Genomic DNA, 25,363 nt, shown 5'->3' on the forward strand with positions numbered 1-25,363 from the left:
CAGCTGACTAGTGTTTGGTATTTAACTGCCATCTTATCTGGACGACTTCAAACTGCTCAAACGTTAATCAGAATGTTTTCAGATCTTTACTGACCAGATCATTGCAGTCAGTACTTTGTCATGAATGAACTTCCATACAGCTGCATATCTGAGTCCAACTACATTCCTGTTGTTTCCATCTCGACTCTTCTCCGACACGCAGCTTCACTGAGTTCAGACCGGACCAGGTGTGATCCAGGTGTGATCCAGGTGTGATCCAGGTGTGATCCAGGTGTGATCCAGGTGTGATCCAGGTAACTCAGTGGAGCTGCTTCAGGAAACAGAGCCTGAAGGAAAAGTTAGTTTAACGTTAAATCAGTGCACCTGGGATCACTGCCAGCGGGTTTACCTGTTCAACAGCAGCCGCCCAGGTGAGCTGTCAGCTGATTTGACAGCGTCACATGACAGGACCTGTTCTACCCAAACTCTGTGTGAGCTGCATCCTGTGGTGTTTCAAGTCTTAAAGATTGTGTTAACAAACATTAAAGTGTTCAGATTCAGACTGGATGGTTTTTTTTTTATTTAACACACAAGATGTTTGTTTTGTTAATAAAACTACTTCAGTTTAATCCTCCAGCTGTGGAACAATGAGAGCAAACATCACACAACACACAAAACAAACAAACAAACAAGTCGCTCAGCAGAGCAGCTTTCACATGACAACAGTACTGAAGACAGAATAACGGTAATATTTCAAGAAAAATAAAAATTATTGAAATTATTGTTAAAAGAAATGTTTAAAACTTAAAAAAATAAACTATTGTAAAGGAGGGAAGTTGTAACATAACAACAGCCGAAGTTACAGGAAAAACTTTATCAGAGATTTTCTTTTGTAAAATTACATTTTGACACTTTTCTTTTATTTTTAAACATTTTTTAACTTTATTCTTGAAATCTCCATTTTTTGTGAAAAAAAATTAGACTTTTTTCAATCATTGATTTAAACAGTAAAAATATCTTTAATAACTTTTTATTGTTCATCTGTAAAGATTTGGATTTTAATTTTGATTGAAAAAGTAAAAAATAAGAATTTTATTTAAATATTTTTGACTTTAATAATAATAATTTCTAATCATCGTGAGTATTTTTTTGTTGTTGTTTTCTTCGGCACTAATAGGCTTCCGTACTCACCTGTATGGGGTGAACTGAACCCCTCCCACTGGTTACCTGGTGACGATGACGATGGTACTTCCTGATACACCTGGTCAGGTAAACAACAGACTGAAACATCTCCTGCAGCATGAGAGGAGAGAAAACTGAGAGCTCCGGATTTCAGAACAAACATCTGTGTAAGTGGAGCCATTTATTCGCTTGTAAACTAACGTGAACGCAGCCGAACATTGTTCGTCGTCCTTCTACAAGAAAAGTTCGGCTTTAGTAGAATTAAACTGACATGTTTCCGTTAAAAACCGGAAGGTTTGAAGTTTCCTGTCTGATGGAGGCGGTGAGGATGTAAAGATCATAAATGATCTCATGAAATGATTCATAGAAACAACTGAACGCGTCTCAGCTGCTCAGTGTTCGTTGACTTTGGTCTAAACGGACTCAGTGTATTTACAGTCCGTATAAAACTATAATAAATATGTGTTTACAGAGAAATGTCTAATTAACCAGCAGACAAAATCTGAATGATTCAAAAAAGTAAAAAGTATAAAATTAGATTTCAGAATGGAGTAAAAATAATCAGTTTTCTCTGAAACGGTCCAGCTGAACAGCCTACATGTATAAATATAGAAATACAGTTTAAAACAGTTTAAAACAGGCTGTGATTTTAGGATTCACTCTTTCATTCTTCACATATTTTACAGGTCATGAGGACTGTTTCAGTTCAGTGATCCATCATCAATCAGCGTTAAACTGTCGTTTCTTCTCTGCTGAAGAGAACTTGGTCTTCATCGTGGTCTTCATCATCGGAGCAGAGCTTCTCTTCCCGCGCTAATGTATGTTAATGGGTGGACAAAATATTAGAAACACCTCTCAATATACGAGCTGACTGATAAACATAAAGCAGAATTATGATTATTATATTTCTGACGACAGTAATGAACGTTAGTAAACTCTGTTCAGCTGTTCCTACTAAAGTGAGTGTTTCTATTATAAACTGCAGTCAGCCAGTGGAGTCATGTGATCTCTGGTAACTCACTGGTCCCAGTGTGTGTCTGCAGTCACACTCCCAGCTGGGTGAAGCTCCGTCATTAAGGTGTAGAGAAGAAGTACAGCAGCAGCTTTGGGACAAACTTCACTCTCTTGGTGGAAACAGGAACTGTCGTAACTTTTCATCACCGTGTTTTCTAATCAGCATCTGTTGGGATCTTTGACTGTATATGAATATAACAGAGATATGAAGGATACACAGAGATGGTCAAACTTTTTAAAATACATATAGGTGGACTTCATCATATATAATACTACATATACATATATTATAATACCAAAATTACTCCCAAGCCTCTTTGGTTGCATTTCTTCTCTTTATGCTTTCTTATGTTTATAAGCTGCTTGTTTTTAGCAACAGTCCCTGTAAATATACAACACAATCAAATAAATCTATCGTTTTCTAGACTAGCGAACGGTTTATTTTATCCTAAATACAATGTAACCTTTACATTTTTAACATCTGCGTGGCAATATTAAATGTCTATGTTAGTTTGAGCAGTTTACGCAGTACTCAGTACCGTAAACATGACGAACACAAGAGGTGTTGCACATGCTCAGTACGTCCACACCGATGCAGGCTCGCTGCTGGAGGGTTTTATAACCCGCTTCCACTCCCCGCTAGTCGGTTTGGGATGGAACTTAATACGGCGGACGCTCCACATGAACACGCAGACGGAGAGGAAGTAGGAAGGGAGAGGGTGTAGGGGCTAGTTTGGATAAAGGAACAGCAGCCAAACCGTGTAATTACGTCACATGATGCTATTGGGCCCAAAAAGACTTTTCCCCACAGACTTATTGTGACAGAGACGTCTGTAAATTATGTGTCACCAGCCGTTAAATGACTGGTTTTACTGTCAGAATTTGATCCATTCGGTCTGATCATCAGAAGTCTAGAAGAGCCACATGATTGAATCATTTTATCCCCGTTACAGTTAGCTGAACCAGAAGCTGCCGTCTCGGCCGGTGGAAGTCTCTAGTGAGCATGCTCAGTATGTTTTCATCCAAGTAATTTCTTTACAGCAGGAAGTTTTTGGCTTTTTTGGTTTCCTGAGCAACTGTCAGAGGAATGAACAGAGCCTCGTCTCCGCCGCTGTATCCAGGTCTCTGTAGACATCCATGGAAGCTCCTGGTCTGAAGAGGGAAGCCAATCAGGAAGTGCCTTAAACCTGCATTCTCTCTAATGGCCAGCAGGGGGCGACTCCACTAACCTTAACCCAAGAAGAAGTTCGTTTGTATAGAAGTCTATGAGAAAATGACCCTACCGCTCATTGATTTATTACCTCAGTAAACAGTTTCCGAACGAGTTTATGGTCTCGATCACTCGTCTCACGTCTTCTTCAACACAGCGTGATGTTCATTTTATAAATTATGGTCCCATTTAGAGTAAAATAGACGATAAAGCAGCGCATGCTTTAGGACGCGGCATTACCATGGCGATGGTCACGTCGTATCACTTCTGGCCCCAAAAATCCAAGATGGCGGCAGTCAAACTGCCAAACTCAAGGTTTCAAAACAGGAGTCGATGAACTACGACATCACGGCTACGACTTTACTTCTATTATTATATGTTATAACACCGTAATAAGACTCACTCTCTCTCCAACATGCCACAATGATTATTTTCATCATCAGTTAATGTATCAATTAATCAATTAATTTACTGATTAATGGTTCGGTTTATAAAATGACGGGAAATAAAGAAAAATGTGTTCAAGGTGACGACTTTAAATATCTTATTTTGTCAGAAAATGTTCAGCTTTTAAAGATAACGTTGCTGTTGATTTACTAATGAAGTAATCAATGATTGGCCTGATCGATGGACAGGATGGGTGACTGTATGAAGACGGAGCTGGTGAGCGCCATCCATCTGCAGGAGGTGGAACTGCAGGACAGACCTGCAGACGCTCAGCAGGACGCCAAGAACAACAACAAAGATGGTGAGTCTCAAATCAATAATCAATAATAAAAGAAAAAAACTAAAAGACAATAGAAAAATATAAAATCTGTTTTCTATTCTAAGTAGAAACATGTTGGTCACTCAGAGCTGGTTCCTGAAACTAGAGCTGCAACGATTGTTCAATTAATCAATTAGTCGATTAAAAGAAAATCTGTAATCATTTTGATTGATTAATTCTTTAACTATTTTTTTTTTAAACAAAAAACATCAAATGTTTCATAATTCGGGTTCTTAAATGTGAGAATTTAACGTTTAATTTAATTTAAAGTTATCAATACTCCATTTCATGATAAATATAATAACACATCAGATATCTCCTGATGTCATGTGACTGTTTATTGATCAGATCAGACGTTCACTGTGGAGGAAGCTGTGGAGACGATCGGCTTCGGACGATTTCACATCCTGTTGTTTGTCATCATGGGGAGCTCAAACGTAACACACACACACACACACACACACACACACACACACACACACACACACACACACACACACACACACACACTGCTTTCTACACAATCAATACAGGAAACTGATCACTTGTTTCTCTCCAGATGTGAATGTTTCATGTGAACTTACATCATCTGTAGTGTTGAACTCAGCTCTAGCTCCGCCCCAAACCTGTCACCTGACCGTGACCTCACATAACCCCACCAACAGTGACGGGTTGGTATAGACATGATGACAGGACAGTTCCCAGTGTTCCCAGTGTTCCCAGTGTCTATAACCAGCAGTCAGGTGTCTGTAATCATTCCTCCTGTTCATACTGGATATTAAAGATCCTTCAAATCCACAGTGTGTCCACACAGTCATTTAAAGTCTGTGTGAAGCTTCTATTCAGCTTCAGCAGTCTGAGTTAGTCATATCAAGTGGATATCTGACACATTTACAGTCTTTTTAGCATCAAATTCCCTCTTTGTGTTTCCTCGGACAGTGTTTCCCTGTTGAGCTGCAGGTGGAAGTATAGTAACAAAAAGAGGAACTTTGGCACTAAAAAGACTGTAACGTTGAAAGATATCTACTTGATTTGACTCATTTGGACGCTGAAGCTTCATATTAGCTTCAGACTGTGGATTTTGTCCTCCATCACTTCCATTGTAAGGTCATTATGAAGGGATCTTCTACTGGTCAGTATGAACAGGAGGAATGATTACAGCAAGAAACACACTGACTGTTGGTTTAAGATGGACATGAAAAACGTGAACTCATCTTTTAAAGTTATAATCCTTCAGATTTCAGTCCTGATTGATTCAGCAACACCTGTGGTTACCATGGTAACAGCAGGTAGTTTGATACAACTGCAAACACTTTGACAGAAAAACAACAGATGAGCAAACAAACTGAAAAGTACTGCAGGAGAAGCTACATCCTCGCTGAAAAACATCTTTTATATTTCACTTATGATAACAATAAAGTGTATTTCATTATTACAAGGTCGTTTCCTCATTATAAAGATTAAATTTTCTCATAACTGTCCCATTGGCTGGTTCCTTCTCCACTAGAGATGCAGCGTGATGACATCATTCAGAGTCTCCTGCTGATAACAAACACGTCCAGATAACTTAGAGCAAAATGTCACAACATGATCGATTCATTCAAACGAGCCGCAACGCTGCAGTTTTATGGGCTACAGATACAGTCGGACACTAAAACAGCTTTCTGGTTACAGTCGGACACTAAAACAGCTTTCTGGTTACAGTCGGACACTAAAACAGCTTTCTGGTTACAGTCGGACACTAAAACAGCTTTCTGGTTACAGTCGGACACTAAAACAGCTTTCTGGTCACAGTCGGACACTAAAACAGCTTTCTGGTTACAGTCGGACACTAAAACAGCTTTCTGGTCACAGTCGGACACTAAAACAGCTTTCTGGTCACAGTCGGACACTAAAACAGCTTTCTGGTTACAGTCGGACACTAAAACAGCTTTCTGGTTACAGTCGGACACTAAAACAGCTTTCTGGTCACAGTCGGACACTAAAACAGCTTTCTGGTTACAGTCGGACACTAAAACAGCTTTCTGGTCACAGTCGGACACTAAAACAGCTTTCTGGTCACAGTCGGACACTAAAACAGTTTTCTGGTCACAGTCGGACACTAAAACAGTTTTCTGGTTACAGTCGGACACTAAAACAGCTTTCTGGTCACAGTCGGACACTAAAACAGCTTCCTGGTTTCTGGTTACAGTCGGACCTCTGGTTCGTCTGGTTAACGAGTTGCTTCTCTCGTTGTACATCATGTATCAGATCGTGGAGGCCATGGAGATCATGCTGTTAGCTGTAGTTTCTCCTGAGATTCGATGTGAGTGGCGTCTGGACGACTGGCAGGTGGCACTCGTCTCCACGGTAACTAATGACTTCATCTGCTGGCTGTTAATCAGTGTAAAGCTGCAGCGATCCATTGTTTGTTTTGTTGTTGTGTACTGTGTGTACTCTAGTTGTGTACTGTGTGTACTCTAGTCGTGTACTGTGTGTACTCTAGTTGTGTACTGTGTGTACTCTAGTTGTGTACTGTGTGTACTCTAGTCGTGTACTGTGTGTACTCTAGTTGTGTACTGTGTGTACTCTAGTCGTGTACTGTGTGTACTCTAGTTGTGTACTGTGTGTACTCTAGTCGTGTACTGTGTGTACTCTAGTCGTGTACTGTGTGTACTCTAGTTGTGTACTGTGTGTACTCTAGTCGTGTACTGTGTGTACTCTAGTTGTGTACTGTGTGTGTACTCTAGTTGTGTACTGTGTGTGTACTCTAGTTGTGTACTGTGTGTACTCTAGTTGTGTACTGTGTGTACTCTAGTTGTGTACTGTGTGTACTCTAGTCGTGTACTGTGTGTACTCTAGTCGTGTACTGTGTGTACTCTAGTTGTGTACTGTGTGTACTCTAGTTGTGTACTGTGTGTACTCTAGTTGTGTACTGTGTGTGTACTCTAGTTGTGTACTGTGTGTGTACTCTAGTTGTGTACTGTGTGTGTACTCTAGTTGTGTACTGTGTGTGTACTCTAGTTGTGTACTGTGTGTGTGTTTCCTCAGATGGTGTTTCTGGGTTTCATGGTTTGCGGGGTCCTGGCAGGATACATCGCTGACAGATACGGACGCTGGAAGGTCAGAAACACATTAATGTTTAAATAAACTCACTGAACCTTTTTATTTATTTATTTATATCATTTTACATCTTTTTTTCAGATTCATCCTCTATATTTCATATTTATTCATATTTTCTTATATATTTATGAGTCAGGTTTCCCTCGTTATGCATCTATTAACAGTGACTAAATGACCAGATATATAATAATAATAATAATAATAATAATAATAATAATAATAATAATAATAATAATAATAATAATTAGATATATTTTTATATCAGGTGGTGTTTGGAGGTTTCGTCTGGAGTGCGTATTTCTCTCTACTCACCTCGTTCGCACCATCTTATGGTTGGTTCATCTTCCTGCGCAGCATGGTGGGCTGCGGCGTCGCAGGAGTGTCGCAGGGGTCAGACACACACACACACACACACACACTCACACACACACACACTCACACACACACACACTCACACACACACACAGACACTCACACACACACACACACTCACACACACACACTCACACACACACAGACACTCACACACACACACACACTCACACACACACACTCACACACACACACACACACACACTCACACACACACACACACATACACTCACACTCACACACACACACATACACTCACACACACACAGACACTCACACACACACACACACTCACACTCACACACACACAGTTTGTGTTTCTGACGTGTTAAAAACATTAAATGTTAACAGAAACAGAATCTGCAGTTGTGATAAACGTGCGACACGCTGGTGACGGACTGTTTGTGAGCTTGTACCTTCCTCACCTGACCTGCAGGTTTGTGTTGAAGACGGAGTTCATCCCTGCGAAGCATCGAGCCTTCCTGCTGCCTCTGGCTTCCGTGAGTCTGTCGCTTCATGCCGACGCTGCTGAGCTCTGTGTTCATTCATTATTTACTCACAATAACAGAAATAATACAGAAGCAACACTGGAATAATGTTAGAAAAGCATTTTATTTATTGCTTTCTGCTCACAGACACTTTGAGTCAGTTAGGGATTAAATAACTGAATTTAGTATTTTAGTAAAAATGTGCAACCTGTCTGACCTCCAGTCAGACCAGTAACTTAAATTAAACCTGTGTGTCAGTGATGTGAAGATAGTTGATATTTGTTTCATGCTTCAGTTTGATGCAGTTTTATTTTGAGTTTATGTGCTTCTGTCTGTTCACACACCTGAGTCTGATCTGTGATGTCATCAGATCTCCCAGCATGCTCTCTGTCTGTCTCTATGTTCAGGTCTTCTGGATGACGGGCTCCATGCTGATCATCATCCTGGGGATGCTGGTGGTTCCCACGATGGGCTGGAGGTGGATGATCCGCATCTCCATCACCCCCAGTATCATCCTCATCTTCCTCTTCAAGGTGGGTTTGACGCTTCCACTGCTTTCAGTAATTCTGTTTGAAATGCCTCTTCAATAGTAACTTCCTCACGCGAAATGAAGCGGTGCCTAAAGGCGAAAGAACTGAGAGAAGTTGAAGTGGCAGTCAAAAAAGAATAAATGCGCAGCACATCACTGAAAACAGTAAATTATTGAAAGAAGTGCTGACATGAATCTGAGATATTTGATGAAGTTGAACTGCTGAAAGTGAAAGTGATAGAAGGAGTTGAAGTGATGACCTGAAAGCAGTTGTTATCAGTTTGAATGTGAAAACTAAAAGTTGATGTTAGTTGATGCATAAATGAAAGGAGTTGAAGTGTTGGATGAAGTGAAAGAGCTAGAAGTCGTTTGAAACATCACATTTCGACTTTAAACTGTTTCCTGTTAAAAGATATTTCCAGAAATGTGTTTTATCCTCCACATTAATTTTAATCTGTCTGTCTTTATTGATTATTAATCAGTTCATTCCTGAGTCGGCTCGGTACAACGTGTCAGCAGGAAACGTTCAGGCTGCCGTCGACACTCTGAACCGGATCGCTAAGATGAACAGATCGTCTCTTCCTCCAGGACGACTGATGGAGCCGCCTGTAGTACGTTCAGTCTCCCTTCAGTTCAGTTACATCATACAGTATATATATACACAGTATATATATACAGTATATATATATATACAGTATATATATATATACTGTATATATATACTGTGTATATATATACAGTATATATATATACTGTATATATATACACAGTATATATATACAGTATATATATACACAGTATATATATACAGTATATATATATATACAGTATATATATATACAGTATATATATACAGTATATATATACAGTATATATATATATATACAGCACACACTCAGCCAGCACGTTATCAGGAACACCTGTGCAGTCCAATACAACAGCTCTGCCATAAATTCTACTTTCACGAAGCTTCTACATTTTCAGGTTTTGTTGACGTTGTCAGAAAGGTGATAATTCTGCTTTATGTTGATTATTGAGGTCGTGGTGGCTGCGGGTGTAGTCGACCTCTTATTAGAGGAAGAAGCCTCCCAGTTTTCTGATTGTAAATTGCGACATTTCCTCCACGTCGTGTTGATGAATTCAGTATAATGTGCGACGGTGCGTCTGGTTAACTGCATGCAGACTGAAGGATGTTTGTGTTTCAGAAAGAAAGAGGCAGCTGGAGGATTCTGCTCAGTCCAGCGTTCAGGAGGACGTCCTTACTGCTCTGGTACACATGGTAACGTGTCTCCTCCTCCTCAGTTCTGATGCCACCAAACAAACATTCAACATATTTAAACACTGAAATCACTGTGTGGACGAACCAGATCAGACGTTTGAGGCTTCAGTTTGTGTTTCCTGTCTGACCCGGCAGGTTCGTGGCGTCCTTCTCGTACTACGGTTCGGTGCTGAGCAGCTCGGAGCTGTTGGAGAAGAACTTGCTGTGCGTGACTAACGCTGATCGGGAGCATCAGGTCAAACACCGCCATGAGGACGGACTGTGTTACTGCATCCCCTTCGGATTCAGCGACTACCAGACGCTCCTCATCAGCTGCCTGGGCGAGGTCGCACGTGAGTCCGGGAGCGAGGAGGAGATGTGTTTGAGAAAGAGCTCAGAGTTCAGAGTAGTTACAGGAATACTGTCATCTACATAAGAAACTTTCAACTAACCACCAACCAACAGTATTTAATTTATTGATTTCAATCATTAAGTAACTTTGTTTGTGAATTTTATCTCCCAAATCAATCATGGTGGTCTAACTGCCAGTTGTGTAATTCTGCTGGAGAACAACTTTTTATTTATGTTTTTGTCAAATTTTTCACGTGAAAATATTTAGTATAAAAAAATTTAAGAACCTCATTTAAAAAACCCAACAAGTATGTTGAGATTAATGCTAATGTAGCATGTTAGCTAACAGTTTGAGACTCCTCTCTGTCCTCAGTCGTCCCGTTGAACATCTGTCTGCTCAGCGTGTTCGGACGCAAGAAGAGTCTGATGGTGCTGCAGCTGCTGGCGGCCATTTTGTTCATGATGATCAACATCTGCACAACCATGTAAGAACCCTTAATCTCAGTCTGCAGGTTTATGAAGACCTACCATCACACAGGGTACAGGTTTATGAGGACCTCCAGTCAGACCGGGTACAGGTTTATGAGGACCTCCAGTCAGACCGGGTACAGGTTTATGAGGACCTCCAGTCTGATGGAGTACAGGTTTATGAGGACCTCCAGTCTGACCGGGTACAGGTTTATGAGGACCTCCAGTCTGATGGAGTACAGGTTTATGAGGACCTCCAGTCAGACCGGGTACAGGTTTATGAGGACCTCCAGTCTGACCGGGTACAAGTTTATGAGGACCTCCAGTCAGACTGGGTACAGGTTTATGAGGACCTCCAGTCAGACCGGGTACAGGTTTATGAGGACCTCCAGTCAGATGGAGTACAGGTTTATGAGGACCTCCAGTCTGATGGAGTACAGGTTTATGAGGACCTCCAGTCTGATGGAGTACAGGTTTATGAGGACCTCCAGTCAGACCGGGTACAAGTTTATGAGGACCTCCAGTCAGACTGGGTACAGGTTTATGAGGACCTCCAGTCAGACCGGGTACAGGTTTATGAGGACCTCCAGTCAGATGGAGTACAGGTTTATGAGGACCTCCAGTCTGATGGAGTACAGGTTTATGAGGACCTCCAGTCTGATGGAGTACAGGTTTATGAGGACCTCCAGTCTGATGGAGTACAGGTTTATGAAGACCTACCATCATACAGGGTACAGGTTTATGAGGACCTCCAGTCAGACCGGGTACAGGTTTATGAGGACCTCCAGTCAGACCGGGTACAGGTTTATGAGGACCTCCAGTCTGACCGGGTACAAGTTTATGAGGACCTCCAGTCAGACTGGGTACAGGTTTATGAGGACCTCCAGTCAGACCGGGTACAGGTTTATGAGGACCTCCAGTCAGATGGAGTACAGGTTTATGAGGACCTCCAGTCTGATGGAGTACAGGTTTATGAGGACCTCCAGTCTGATGGAGTACAGGTTTATGAGGACCTCCAGTCAGACCGGGTACAAGTTTATGAGGACCTCCAGTCAGACTGGGTACAGGTTTATGAGGACCTCCAGTCAGACCGGGTACAGGTTTATGAGGACCTCCAGTCTGATGGAGTACAGGTTTATGAGGACCTCCAGTCTGATGGAGTACAGGTTTATGAGGACCTCCAGTCTGATGGAGTACAGGTTTATGAGGACCTCCTGTCTGATGGAGTACAGGTTTATGAGGACCTCCAGTCAGACCGGGTACAGGTTTATGAGGACCTCCAGTCAGACCGGGTACAGGTTTATGAGGACCTCCAGTCTGACCGGGTACAAGTTTATGAGGACCTCCAGTCAGACCGGGTACAGGTTTATGAGGACCTCCAGTCAGACCGGGTACAGGTTTATGAGGACCTCCTGTCAGACCGGGTACAGGTTTATGAGGACCTCCAGTCTGACCAGGTACAGGTTTATGAGGACCTCCTGTCTGATGGAGTACAGGTTTATGAGGACCTCCAGTCAGACCGGGTACAGGTTTATGAGGACCTCCAGTCAGACCGGGTACAGGTTTATGAGGACCTCCAGTCAGACGGAGTACAGGTTTATGAGGACCTCCAGTCAGACCGGGTACAAGTTTATGAGGACCTCCTGTCAGACCGGGTACAGGTTTATGAGGACCTCCTGTCAGACCGTCAGACCGGGTACAGGTTTATGAGGACCTCCTGTCAGACCGGATACAGGTTGTCTCTGTCTCTGTTGCAGGTTGGGGTTCACGGTGCTGCTGTTCCTGCTTCGGTCTCTGGTTTCCATGAACTTTAATGTGGTTTATATTTACACTGCTGAGGTACGTCCACATTTCTTCTTTTCCTGCAGATGTTACTGACAACGGTGGAAAGTAACAAAGTACTTTTACTCAACTACTGTATTTAAGTACAGTTTAGAGGTACTTGTACTTTACTTGAGTATTTCCATGTGATGCTACTTTCTACATTTCAGAGGGAAATATTGTACTTTCTACTCCACTACATTTATTTGACAGCTTTAGTTACTTTTCAGATGAAGATTTGACACAATGGATAATATAACAAGCTTTTAAAATACAACACATTGTTAAAGATGAAACCAGTGGTTTCCAACCTTTTTGTCTTTTGACGTCTTACAAAAAGCAGTGTGTAGTCGGGGTCACATTTCACATGTCTATGAGTTGTTAACAGCTCCACCAAATAGTGATTTTTCCCTCTAAACTTCTCACATGCTTTCATTTCAATAAATGTTCAAATGATCCAATATTTCAGCAAAAATCAAAGATTAGAGAAAAAGTCCAAAAACTGAAAACAGATTTGTGTATCAGAACTTTGTTTTTTCTTCTTTCCTCTCCCATTAATCATCTCACCACCCCTCAGATTTATCTGCTGACCCTTTGGAGGGGCCCGACCCCTAGGTTGGGAACCACTGGACTAAACTAGCTAACTGTATATAAAGTAGTGTAAACTAGCTCCACCTCCAGCAGCTACAACAGTAACATGCTGCTCTAACACTGATGCTTCACTATTAATAATCTAATGATGTCATATATAATAATATATCAGTCAGAGGGACCAAACCACTACTTTTACTGCAATACTTTAACTACATCAAGCTCATAATACTTATGTACTTTTACTGCAATACTTTAACTACATCAAGCTCATAATACTTATGTACTTTTACTGCAATACTTTAACTACATCAAGCTCATAATACTTATGTACTTTTACTGTTCAGGGGTTTTTTCATGCAGGACTTTAACTTGTAATGGAGTATTTGTACGGTGCTGTATTGGTACTTTTACTGCAGTAAAGGATCTGAATACTTCTTCCACCTGTGGTTATTGATCAGGTCTCAGGTGTAACAGGTGTTTTGTGTCTCAGGTGTATCCCACCGTGGCTCGGTCTCTGGGGATGGGCTTCTGCACGTCGTTCAGTAGGATCGGAGGGATGATCGCTCCGTTCATCGCTCAGGTGTGTTTGTTGTCCTGTTGTTGAGGCGGAGCTGAGACCAGGTTCAGGTGGTTTACCTGTGTGTGTACTTCAGGTGCTGATGTCTCAGTCGGTGATTCTGGCTCTCAGTCCGTTCGCCGTCACGTGTGTGATCTGCGCTCTGGGAAACTTCCTGCTGCCGATAGAAACTAAAGGACGAGCTCTGCTGGTGAGAAATATTTATAATTAATATTAATATTATTTTCTGTTTGATCTGAAACAAACGTTTTCTCTGCACTTTCTGTTCTATTTCAGCAAAACTCCTGATGTCATCATCCAAACCAAACACCTGTTACTGTTTGTCTTTATATCTGTAATGTAAAGATATTAAATATAACTCTGTCATCAGCTGACTGTGTGAATTATTAATGACGGACAGCTGGTTAATTAGGACCAACAGTAACATCAGAAAACTTGGATGTTAATGATTATTGTTTCTGATAAATACGACGGAGGAATCTCTGGTTAGAGCAGCTTCAGGCCCTGAAAGCTGATTAAAAAGCTTCAAATTGATAATTTTCTATTATATGAGTCAAAGTTGTTAAGACACAACTCGATGGAGGATCACAGGTCGGTAGTTATTCAGCGTCAGTGGATCGAGGCTCTTAGTGAAGGTTTAACCAATGAAAGCCAGACGTAAGTGATCAATTAATATCTAACATTGTTAGAAACTTTAGTTTAGCAGGTCGTTAGTTTAGAGACAATCTGAGACTCTTTATATTAATATGAATTTAGTAAAACAGGATCTGCAGGAGCAGTTTGTTTTTAACCTCATCGACCAGTGAAAAATATAAATAATAATAAAATAATAAAAGAACTGAAAATATTTTATATCACAGCTTTAAACACCAACCTGATGACTGATGTACATTAAAATATGCTGTTTAACATAAAAACAGAACCATCATGTTGTTACGGTGTTTTATATATTAATAATATGGATTTCCTTTGTTTTTATCTTAATATTTGTGTTTTCATGTATTTATAGTTTTTATAGTCTAGAAAGTATTTTAAAAGTATTTTAAAAGTATTTTAAAAGTTCTCGTGCTGTTTGTGTATCTGAGCCAACATGAACCTTCTCTCACAGAAAGCAAAGCTCAGCACTGTGAGATGTCCCATCAAGGCCACCGTAGTGTAGCGAGGGTGTCGTCCTGCTGGTGGCGCTGCTGCGTCTGAGCTCTGAAGGTGATGAAGATGATGAAGATGATCTCCTGATCTCCTCTCCTTTAAGCTCGTTAGCTCAGACACAGATTAGTCTGTCCTGAGGGGGGCGGGGCCTGCTGTCCACTGACCCCGCCCCCTGACCTCACAGGCTGTGTGTGTGTGTGTGTGTGTGTGTGTGTGTGTGTGTGTGTGTGTGTGTGTGTGTGTGTGTGTGTGATTAAAGTGGATTTAGACGTTCAGCAGTTGGAGATGGAGCCGAGCAGACGTGAGTACACACTGGTTCATTTACATGTCTGAACATTATTTATTGTGTGTGTGTGTCTGAGTCTGTAGTTTAAATGTTTCTTTGATGAACTGAATTCAAATATCAGACAGATCTTCATCCTCAGATGAGTTTGGATGTAAAGTTTCATCTTGCTTCAGATTTTAAACTATAAAAATAAAAACAGTTTTCAGACGTAGAAGGAAAAGAAACACAAAGACAATTATTCTTATTTTTTAAATGGAAGATAAAATGAAGCAACTAATCAGATCAAATCCAGGTCATTTTCAGGACATAAATACATTCTGTGTTCATATTTAACTTGTAATATGTTAAAGTCCTGCAGGACACTAATAAATGTTTAATGTTTCTGCTGATCTGAACGTTTATAATTAATCTCAAACATCCATAAATGTAACATGAGTGAAAGTGCTGAGACGTGTTATCAGTGCAGGAAGTGTGTTTTATAAACAGTGTGTTTAGTGATGAGGATGAAGAGCAGCGAGCTGGATGCTGGTGGTTGGTACCGACGGATCTGCTCTCTGTGGACTCTTTGTTTCCCAACATGACGTCATCATCAGCTGTTTCCCTCTGTTCGTCCGACACACAAACAAAACAATCTTTATTTCATATTTTATACACAGACTGTAGCAGGTTACAGTTAAACTCACCAGTACCATTATTGTTATTATTATTATTATTATTATTATTATTATTATTATTATTATTATTATTATTATTATTATTATTATTATTATTGTTGTTGTTATTATTCCATTGTGCCTTTTTTGGTCACCTGTAACTCAGAAACATTTACGTGACTATATATATACACTGTGTGTAATTTTATTCAGTTTTCTGAATTTTCATGAAATTGGAAGAAATTTAAAGTTTCATTAAGAAAAAAATAAGATTCATCAGAAACACATCTTTAATTTTAATGCTGTAAATATCAAATATACTTTTACTGCGATACTTTAACTACATCAAACTCAGAGTATTTATGTACTTTTACTGCAGTAATGAAGTACAGCAGCTGCAGTTTCGTCTCATGTGTAAGTTGCCCTTTAGTCGTCCTCTCAGCAGGACGTCTGGACTTCATCCAGCAGGTTTCAGTCCTGGAGCCTCGTTTATAAAACTCAGGCTCGTCCGGACGAACCGGTTTCCCTTTAGGTCGGTATTTGGTGCAGGTGAGAGAGCATCTTCCCGCCTTTATTACGCCCATAGCTGCTTACAGATATAAATTAATATTCATTCAACATGACAAACACCGACAGAAAACCTGAAACATTTCACACCGTGTGAACCAAAGTTTGATGCAAGAAAAAAACAGTTTGTTGGAGTAAATATTACAAACACTGAAGAGGCAGCGTGAGGAGGAAACAGTGAGCTGCTGGATCTGCTCTGACATTAAAGTAGAGAGAAATGAGACACCGGAGCTCAGCCTGTTATGAGCAACCTGCAGGAGTCAGTTCTGGAAATGAAGGACAGATCAAAGCAACGACTCTGTTTGTTGTTTTTCTGACAGACTGAAGGTGTCTGAGTGTGTAAACGGGTCACAGAGGTCCAAACTTCCAGCAGAACTTGAAGTATTGAGAAGAATTTGTGGACGTTTCTTTGTTTTAAACGTCACAAGATAAAGACTTTGATCTGTTTTTACAGCGTGAATCTTCTCTGACGTCAGACGGCGAGCTGGAGTCCATCAGTGACATCATCAGCAGGTGACACCCTTCCCATGGTGCCCTGCAGCCTCTGGGGTCGCCATGGGAGACGAGTCGTACCCAGAATGCCGAGCGCAGGAGTTGTTCGATGAGTTTGTGTCGGCGTCGACCTGCAGGGCGGCGCTGCGGTCCTTCAGCCAGCTGTGTGAACATCTGCAGCTGGACCGGAGCGCCGCCGAGCGGCCGCTGTACCGGCCAATCAAACGCCGCCTCAACTACTGGAGGGCCAACGCTCTGTGGGCCAAACTGGACCGAAGGGCCGCGCGGCAGGAGTACCTGAGGGCCCGAGCCTGCAGCAACACCACGGTGTGTCCTTCCTTCAAAAACTTTATTTATAACAAGCAGGTAACACAGTGTGTTATAAACACAACTGTGCAGAAGTTTAAGGCAGTAAAATGAAAGTGAGGATCTCTCATGAATCGTTGTTATTGATCAGTTAACTTGATCCAAAGTGGAGTAAACAGCAGAAAGTAAATCAATGTCTGTTGTGAGCAGTTTTGTCTTTAAACCAGCAGCAGTTCTCAGTGTTTCAGGTTCTTGGAGAAGTTCAACAGTTCTTCTGTCTCTTCATGTTAAACCCAGACTGACTCCATGATGTTGAGATCAGAGACTGACGATGGGTCTTTATGACTCTGGGTGTTTGGGCTCGTTGTCATGATGCTGCTGCGTTATGAAGAAGAATCTAAACATCTAAAGGGACTAAAACTATTGCTCTGTTCTGTATATTCATATATCTTCTTACATTATATCATAATACATTAGACATTATATTCATAACAATAAATGAAACAGCAGGAGTACCTGAAGGCCTGAGCACAGTGTGTCCTTCATTCAACTCACGCTCAGCTTAATTAAAGCTTAATTAAAGCTTAATTAAAGCTTAATTAAAGCTTAATTAGATTACAGCTGCTAAAATCTGTCAGCAGTAAATTTTGAAGGTAAATCTTTTGCTGTTATAAACTGAATATGTGCAGAATGGAAAGATTGACAGGTTAGCAACAGTGGCTAAGGGGGCGGGGCTTAGCACAGGTACAAACAGGGCTAAAATATCCTGCACTTTAGTTTGGGTCAAACATTGGATCCTACATTTCCCACAACGCACCTGGTTAGAGTCTTTTATTAGAGCCATGACTTCCTGCTGTGTGATGACCTCGCTGTACTCTCTCTGATTGGTCAGTGTGTGATCGTGGGGGCGGGGCCCTGCGGTCTGAGGGCGGCGGTGGAGCTGGGCTTCCTGGGAGCTCGGGTGGTGCTGCTGGAGAAGAGAGACTCGTTCTCCAGGAACAACGTGCTGCACCTGTGGCCCTTCACCATCCACGACCTGCGGGGCCTCGGCGCCAAAAAGTTCTACGGGAAGTTCTGCGCCGGCTCCATCGACCACATCAGTGAGTTTGTTCTCCGTCACACCTGTCTAATCACGACACCTGGATCCTCCCGTCAGCACCGCCTGTTTCCTGTCCGCAGGTATCCGACAGCTGCAGCTGGTCCTGCTGAAGGTGGCGCTGCTGCTGGGGGTCGAAGTTCACGTCAACGTGGAGTTCAAAAACCTGGTGGAGCCACCGGAAGACCAGCACAGACACAGTGAGAGCTCCGTTATTTAATGAGGAAGCTGCTGCCTGTACGAGTTTCATAAAACTACAGAAGCCTGAAGGAAACTGAAGTGTGAAGCGAAACTGGTTCAGGTCTCAGAGTTGAAGGCAGAGTCAGAAGTGACTCTACAGCCGACGCATCGCTCTGGGTTCCGCCATATTTCTCTGTTGCTCGTTGCCATGGCAATGCACGTCCATTAATTTGGGGGGCGGAGCTTCTGCAGGGGCAGAAAGGAGGGGTGTATTTGTTCAGGTGTTTAGTTCAAATATCAACAATCTTTGGCCAGAACGGCTGATTCTACCTTTAACGTGTCAGTGAAAGTGTTGGCTGTGAGCACTGAGAGCAGTTCAAGTTAACTGTGAACAGGAAGTAAACAGTGGAAGTGGAGCTGAGACCTGAAAGGAGTTGAAGTGGAACCACTGAAGGGAGTCGAATGTTGAAAATGAAGCGTATGAAGTAGTGAAAGCAGTTGAAATGTCAGCTAAAGCGTAAGTTAGGTTTCTGAAAACAGTTGAAGACTAAGAATTCAGGTCTACAAAAACTGCTTCAACTTACAAAGTTCAGGTGGTCTGCGTGCTTCTGGTCCTGGTTGGTGCTTCTGGTCACCAACCAGGACCAGAAGCACGCAGACCACCTGCTGTAAAATGCACCAGCTGACTAAAGATAGACTTAAGATTCTTTTCTTGGTCTAGAAATCACTAAATGGTCTCTACTGGTCTGACGTGGTGTTCAGATGTGAACCCAGCAGATCCTCAGGTCCTCTGGTAGGTGTGTCATGGTTGTTCCTAGAGTCCAGTCCAAGACCCACAGCAAGGCCACTTTCAGCCACTATGGCAACTGAAGCATCAGTAAAAGTGATGAAAGTACTGTCTACCTGTCTACCTGTCTACCTGTCTGCCTGTCTACCTGTCTACCTGTCTGTCTACCTGTCTACCTGTCTACCTGTCTGTCTACCTGTCTGTCTACCTGTCTACCTGTCTACCTGTCTACATGTCTACCTGTCTACCTGTCTGTCTACCTGTCTGTCTACCTGTCTACCTGTCTACCTGTCTACCTGTCTACATGTCTACCTGTCTACCTGTCTGTCTACCTGTCTGTCTACCTGTCTACCTGTCTACCTGTCTACCTGTCTGCCTGTCTACCTGTCTACCTGTCTGTCTACCTGTCTACCTGTCTGCCTGTCTACCTGTCTACCTGTCTGTCTACATGTCTACCTGTCTACCTGTCTGTCTACCTGTCTGTCTACCTGTCTACCTGTCTACCTGTCTACCTGTCTGCCTGTCTACATGCCTACCTGTCTACCTGTCTACCTGTCTGCCTGTCTGCCTGTCTACCTGTCTGTCTACCTGTCTACCTGTCTGCCTGTCTACCTGTCTACCTGTCTGCCTGTCTGCCTGTCTACCTGTCTACCTGTATACCTGTATACCTGTCTACCTGTCTGCCTGTCTGCCTGTCTACCTGTATACCTGTCTACCTGTATACCTGTATACCTGTCTACCTGTCTACCTGTCTACATGTCTTCATGTCTACATGTCTACCTGTCTTCATGTCTACCTGTCTACATGTCTACATGTCTACATGTCTACCTGTCTACCTGTCTACCTGTCTTCATGTCTACCTGTCTACCTGTCTACCTGTCTGCCTGTCTGCCTGTCTACCTGTCTACCTGTATACCTGTATACCTGTCTACCTGTCTACATGTCTACATGTCTACCTGTATACCTGTCTACCTGTCTACCTGTCTACCTGTCTTCATGTCTACCTGTCTACCTGTATACCTGTCTACCTGTCTACCTGTCTACCTGTCTTCATGTCTACCTGTCTACCTGTATACCTGTCTACCTGTCTACATGTCTTCATGTCTACATGTCTACCTGTCTACCTGTCTACCTGTCTTCATGTCTTCATGTCTACCTGTCTACCTGTCTGTCTACATGTCTACCTGTCTACCTGTCTACCTGTCTTCATGTCTTCATGTCTACATGTCTACCTGTCTACCTGTCTACCTGTCTTCATGTCTACCTGTCTACCTGTCCAGAGGTGGGCTGGAGGATGGAGGTGAGTCCAAAGTCTCATCCCGTCAATCAGCTGGAGTTTGATGTGATCGTGGGAGCAGACGGGCGCAGGAACACACTGCCGGGTACACGACAACATCCCAACATCATTAATCTAACAACATGTTAGCGACCAGCTGAGTCTCAGGCATTCCTGTGAAATATTACACATTTATTCTCAAAAAACAGCTACAATTTCTTAAAACAACTTATTTTTTATATCTCAAAACACTACAGCGTTCTTGAAAAATGACTTTATTCTAAAGATATTTTTTAAATGTCATGTTTTAACATTTTCATGTTACATAATGACTTTTTTGAGGAATGTTACAACTTTTGTCACATAAATTATGACTTTAATCTTAATATTATGTCTGTTTTCTAAATGTTACTGAAATTTTTATAAACGAGGTAAATTCTAATTAAAACTATATGAGTTGTGTCTGTATCGAGACTTCTGATTGGACGGTCTGTCCCAACAGGTTTCAGGCGTAAAGAGTTCAGAGGGAAGCTGGCCATCGCCATCACAGCCAACTTCAAAAACAGACACACGACGGCTGAGGCCAAAGTGGAGGAGATCAGCGGCGTGGCGTTCATCTTCAACCAGAGGTTCTTCCAGGAGCTGCGACAGGAAACCGGTCTGACCTTTGACCTCTGACGAACAGATGAATCTGTTTAACTGTACTTCACGTCTGCTCATATATCTGAATTATTTCAGGGATCGACCTGGAGAACATCGTGTACTACAAAGACGACACGCACTACTTTGTGATGACAGCGAAGAAACAGAGTCTGCTGGAGAAAGGAGTGATTCTGCAGGTAAAACACACACCTGGATACAGAACAGGTGTGCTGCTCATTACATCACTGCAGCTCAGTGTGTCTTTATTTAAACGTTTAAAGGAAAGTGAAAGTATTAAACGGTTTTGTTTCGGCTGTGTGAACTTCAGGACTTCGCGGACACCGAGCTGCTTCTCTCTCGGAGTAACGTGGACCAGAATGCATTGCAGGCGTACGCCCGTGAGGCTGCCAACTTCTCCACCAATCACCAGCTGCCGTCTCTGGACTTCGCCATGAACCACTACGGTCATCCGGACGTCGCCATGTTCGATTTCACCTGCATGTATGCATCAGAGAACGCTGCCATGATTCGCCAACGCCACGGACACCAGCTGCTGGTCACACTGGTGGGAGACAGTCTGCTGGAGGTGAGACAGGCTGCTGGGGGTGAGACAGGCTGCTGGGGGTGAGACAGGCTGCTGGAGGTGAGACAGGCTGCTGGGGGTGAGACAGGCTGCTGGAGGTGAGACAGGCTGCTGGAGGTGAGACAGGCTGCTGGTGGTGAGACAGGTTGCTGGGGGTGAGACAGGTTGTTGGAGGTGAGACAGGCTGCTGGAGGTGAGACAGGTTGCTGGAGGTGAGACAGGCTGCTGGAGGTGAGACAGGTTGCTGGAGGTGAGACAGGCTGCTGGGGGTGAGACAGGCTGCTGGGGGTGAGACAGGTTGTTGGAGGTGAGACAGGTTGCTGGGGGTGAGACAGGCTGCTGGTGGTGAGACAGGCTGTTGGAGGTAAGACAGGTTGTTGGAGGTGAGACAGGTTGCTGGGGGTGAGACAGGTTGCTGGGGGTGAGACAGGTTGTTGGAGGTGAGACAGGCTGCTGGAGGTGAGACAGGTTGCTGGAGGTGAGACAGGCTGTTGGAGGTAAGACAGGCTGCTGGAGGTGAGACAGGTTGCTGGAGGTGAGACAGGCTGCTGGAGGTGAGACAGGTTGCTGGAGGTGAGACAGGCTGTTGGAGGTAAGACAGGCTGCTGGAGGTGAGACAGGTTGCTGGAGGTGAGACAGGTTGCTGGAGGTGAGACAGGCTGTTGGAGGTAAGACAGGTTGCTGGAGGTGAGACAGGTTGCTGGGGGTGAGACAGGTTGCTGGAGGTGAGACAGGTTGTTGGAGGTGAGACAGGCTGCTGGAGGTGAGACAGGTTGCTGGAGGTGAGACAGGCTGTTGGAGGTAAGACAGGCTGCTGGAGGTGAGACAGGTTGCTGGAGGTGAGACAGGCTGCTGGAGGTGAGACAGGTTGCTGGAGGTGAGACAGGCTGTTGGAGGTAAGACAGGCTGCTGGAGGTGAGACAGGTTGCTGGAGGTGAGACAGGTTGCTGGAGGTGAGACAGGCTGTTGGAGGTGAGACAGGTTGCTGGAGGTGAGACAGGTTGCTGGGGGTGAGACAGGTTGCTGGAGGTGAGACAGGTTGCTGGGGGTGAGACAGGTTGCTGGAGGTGAGACAGGTTGCTGGGGGTGAGACAGGTTGCTGGAGGTGAGACAGGTTGCTGGGGGTGAGACAGGTTGTTGGAGGTGAGACAGGTTGCTGGGGGTGAGACAGGCTGCTGGAGGTGAGACAGGTTGCTGGAGGTGAGACAGGTTGCTGGGGGTGAGACAGGCTGCTGGAGGTGAGACAGGTTGCTGGGGGTGAGACAGGTTGCTGGGGGTGAGACAGGCTGCTGGAGGTGAGACAGGTTGCTGGAGGTGAGACAGGTTGCTGGGGGTGAGACAGGCTGCTGGAGGTGAGACAGGTTGCTGGAGGTGAGACAGGCTGTTGGAGGTAAGACAGGTTGCTGGGGGTGAGACAGGTTGCTGGAGGTGAGACAGGCTGCTGGGGGTGAGACAGGTGTAACTCAGGCAGACAGACTGATGACCTGTCTGTCTCTCTGCAGCCCTTCTGGCCAATGGGAACAGGTGTAGCTCGAGGTTTCCTGGCGGCTCTCGACTCGTCCTGGATGATTCGTCGTTGGTCTCAGGGAGACGCTCCGCTGGACATCCTCGCTGAGAGGTGAACACACACACACACACCTGAACACACACACACACACCTGAACACACACACACACCTGAACACACACACACACACCTGAACACACACACACACCTGAACACACACACACACACACACACACACACACACACCTGAACACACACACACACACCTGAACACACACACACACCTGAACACACACACCTGAACACACACACACACACCTGAACACACACACACACACCTGAACAAACACACACGCCTGAACACAAACACACACCTGAAAACACACACACACCTGAACACACACACACACACCTGAACAAACACACACACCTGAACACAAACACACACCTGAAAACACACAAACACACACCTGAACACACACACGTCTGAACACAAACACACACACACACCTGAACACAAACACACACACACACACCTGAACACACACAGGCCTGGTGCTGTTCATACATCACCTGTAGTGACATCACACCTGTCTGTCTACCTGTCTGTGTGCAGAGAGAGTGTTTACCGTCTACTTCCTCAGACGACTCCAGAGAACATGCAGAAGAACATCAGCCTGTTCTCTCTGGACCCAACAACAAGATACCTGAACATCAACCTGACCAGCACACCTGCACAGGTACACACACACACACATACACACACACACACCTGCACAGGTACACACACACACACATACACACACACACACCTGCACAGGTACACACACACACACATACACACACACACACCTGCACAGGTACACACACACACACACATACACACCTGCACAGGTACACACACACACACACACACACACACACACACCTGCACAGGTACACACACACACACATACACACACACACACCTGCACAGGTACACACACACACACACACACCTGCACAGGTACACACACACACACACACACACACACCTGCACAGGTACACACACACACACATACACACACACACACCTGCACAGGTACACACACACACACACACACACACACACACCTGCACAGGTACACACACACACACACACACACACACACACCTGCACAGGTACACACACACACACATACACACCTGCACAGGTACACACACACACACACACACACACACACACCTGCACAGGTACACACACACACACACACACACACACACACACACACACACACACCTGCACAGGTACACACACACACACACACATTCACAGGTACACACACACACACACACACATTCACAGGTACACACACACACACACACACACACACACACACACACCTGCACAGGTACACACACACACACACACACATACACACACACACACACACACCTGCACAGGTACACACACATTCACAGGTACACACACACACACACACACATTCACAGGTACACACACACACACATTCACAGGTACACACACATTCACAGGTACACACACACACACACACATGCTCAGGCACACACACACACATTCACAGGTACACACACACACACACACATTCACAGGTACACACACACACATACACACACACACACACTCACAGGTACACACACATTCACAGGTACACACACACACACACACATGCTCAGGCACACACACACACATTCACAGGTACACACACACACACATTCACAGGTACACACACATTCACAGGTACACACACACACACACACATGCTCAGGCACACACACACACATTCACAGGTACACACACACACACACACATTCACAGGTACACACACACACACACACACACACACACACACACACACACACATTCACAGGTACACACACACACACCTGTACAGGTACACACACACACACACACACACACAGGTGAACAGGTGTGTTTCTTCTTCAGGTGAGACACTTGGTTGACACAGGAGAAGGGGCGGGGCTAAATACAGACTGTGGTGACATCATCCGCCTGCCGTCGCCCAGATTCCTCCGACAGGGTGAGTCTACCTGACCTAACAGCAGTCAGCTCTCACCTGATTGGTCGGACTCTCACCTGTCTCCTGTG

General features: G+C 43.9%; 2 protein-coding genes across 5 annotated transcripts in view; both read left to right on the forward strand.

Moving 5' to 3' along the window:
• The first annotated feature begins 1,215 nt into the window (after positions 1-1,215).
• svopl (SVOP-like) lies at positions 1,216-14,080 on the forward strand. 2 transcript variants are annotated; one of them, XM_067581895.1, is made up of 17 exons: positions 1,238-1,328; positions 1,848-1,979; positions 4,021-4,133; positions 4,500-4,588; positions 6,402-6,500; positions 7,182-7,253; positions 7,519-7,643; positions 8,062-8,125; positions 8,521-8,646; positions 9,125-9,253; positions 9,848-9,921; positions 10,057-10,253; positions 10,625-10,736; positions 12,477-12,558; positions 13,625-13,714; positions 13,788-13,901; positions 13,988-14,080. In XM_067581895.1, coding segments are annotated over exons 2-17 (1,500 nt in total). In that variant the 5' UTR covers positions 1,238-1,328; positions 1,848-1,977; the 3' UTR covers positions 14,000-14,080. The 2 variants fall into 2 exon arrangements, with proteins under 2 accessions (XP_067437997.1, XP_067437996.1); XM_067581896.1 differs by lacking the exon at positions 1,848-1,979 and having other exon boundaries at positions 1,216-1,328.
• An 868-nt stretch (positions 14,081-14,948) lies between these two features.
• The window catches only part of LOC137175567 (protein-methionine sulfoxide oxidase mical3b-like), a 32,278-nt gene continuing 21,863 nt past the window's right edge, over positions 14,949-25,363 (forward strand). Inside the window, exons 1-11 of one of the 3 annotated variants that reach the window (XM_067581312.1) lie at positions 14,949-15,161; positions 16,821-17,185; positions 18,057-18,264; positions 18,344-18,460; positions 20,508-20,609; positions 21,006-21,161; positions 21,242-21,342; positions 21,474-21,731; positions 23,231-23,346; positions 23,851-23,974; positions 25,202-25,295. In XM_067581312.1, coding sequence (XP_067437413.1) covers positions 16,922-17,185; positions 18,057-18,264; positions 18,344-18,460; positions 20,508-20,609; positions 21,006-21,161; positions 21,242-21,342; positions 21,474-21,731; positions 23,231-23,346; positions 23,851-23,974; positions 25,202-25,295 — 1,540 coding nt within the window. In that variant the 5' untranslated portion in view covers positions 14,949-15,161; positions 16,821-16,921. The remainder of the gene's footprint in view (positions 15,162-16,820; positions 17,186-18,056; positions 18,265-18,343; positions 18,461-20,507; positions 20,610-21,005; positions 21,162-21,241; positions 21,343-21,473; positions 21,732-23,230; positions 23,347-23,850; positions 23,975-25,201; positions 25,296-25,363) is intronic. The other 2 variants (XM_067581310.1, XM_067581311.1) reach the window with 2 other exon arrangements.

This window comes from Thunnus thynnus, chromosome 23 (genome assembly GCF_963924715.1).
Source record: "Thunnus thynnus chromosome 23, fThuThy2.1, whole genome shotgun sequence".
NCBI classification, from domain to species: domain Eukaryota; kingdom Metazoa; phylum Chordata; class Actinopteri; order Scombriformes; family Scombridae; genus Thunnus; species Thunnus thynnus.

What these genes read in the sequence shown, in the direction of transcription:
- svopl (XM_067581895.1), top strand. An exon ending in TCATCATGGGGAGCTCAAAC is followed by an intron (nt 4,589 to 6,401) that starts GTAACACACACA and finishes ATCATGTATCAG; the next exon opens with ATCGTGGAGGCCATGGAGAT. An exon ending in TTTATATTTACACTGCTGAG is followed by an intron (nt 12,559 to 13,624) that starts GTACGTCCACAT and finishes TTTGTGTCTCAG; the next exon opens with GTGTATCCCACCGTGGCTCG.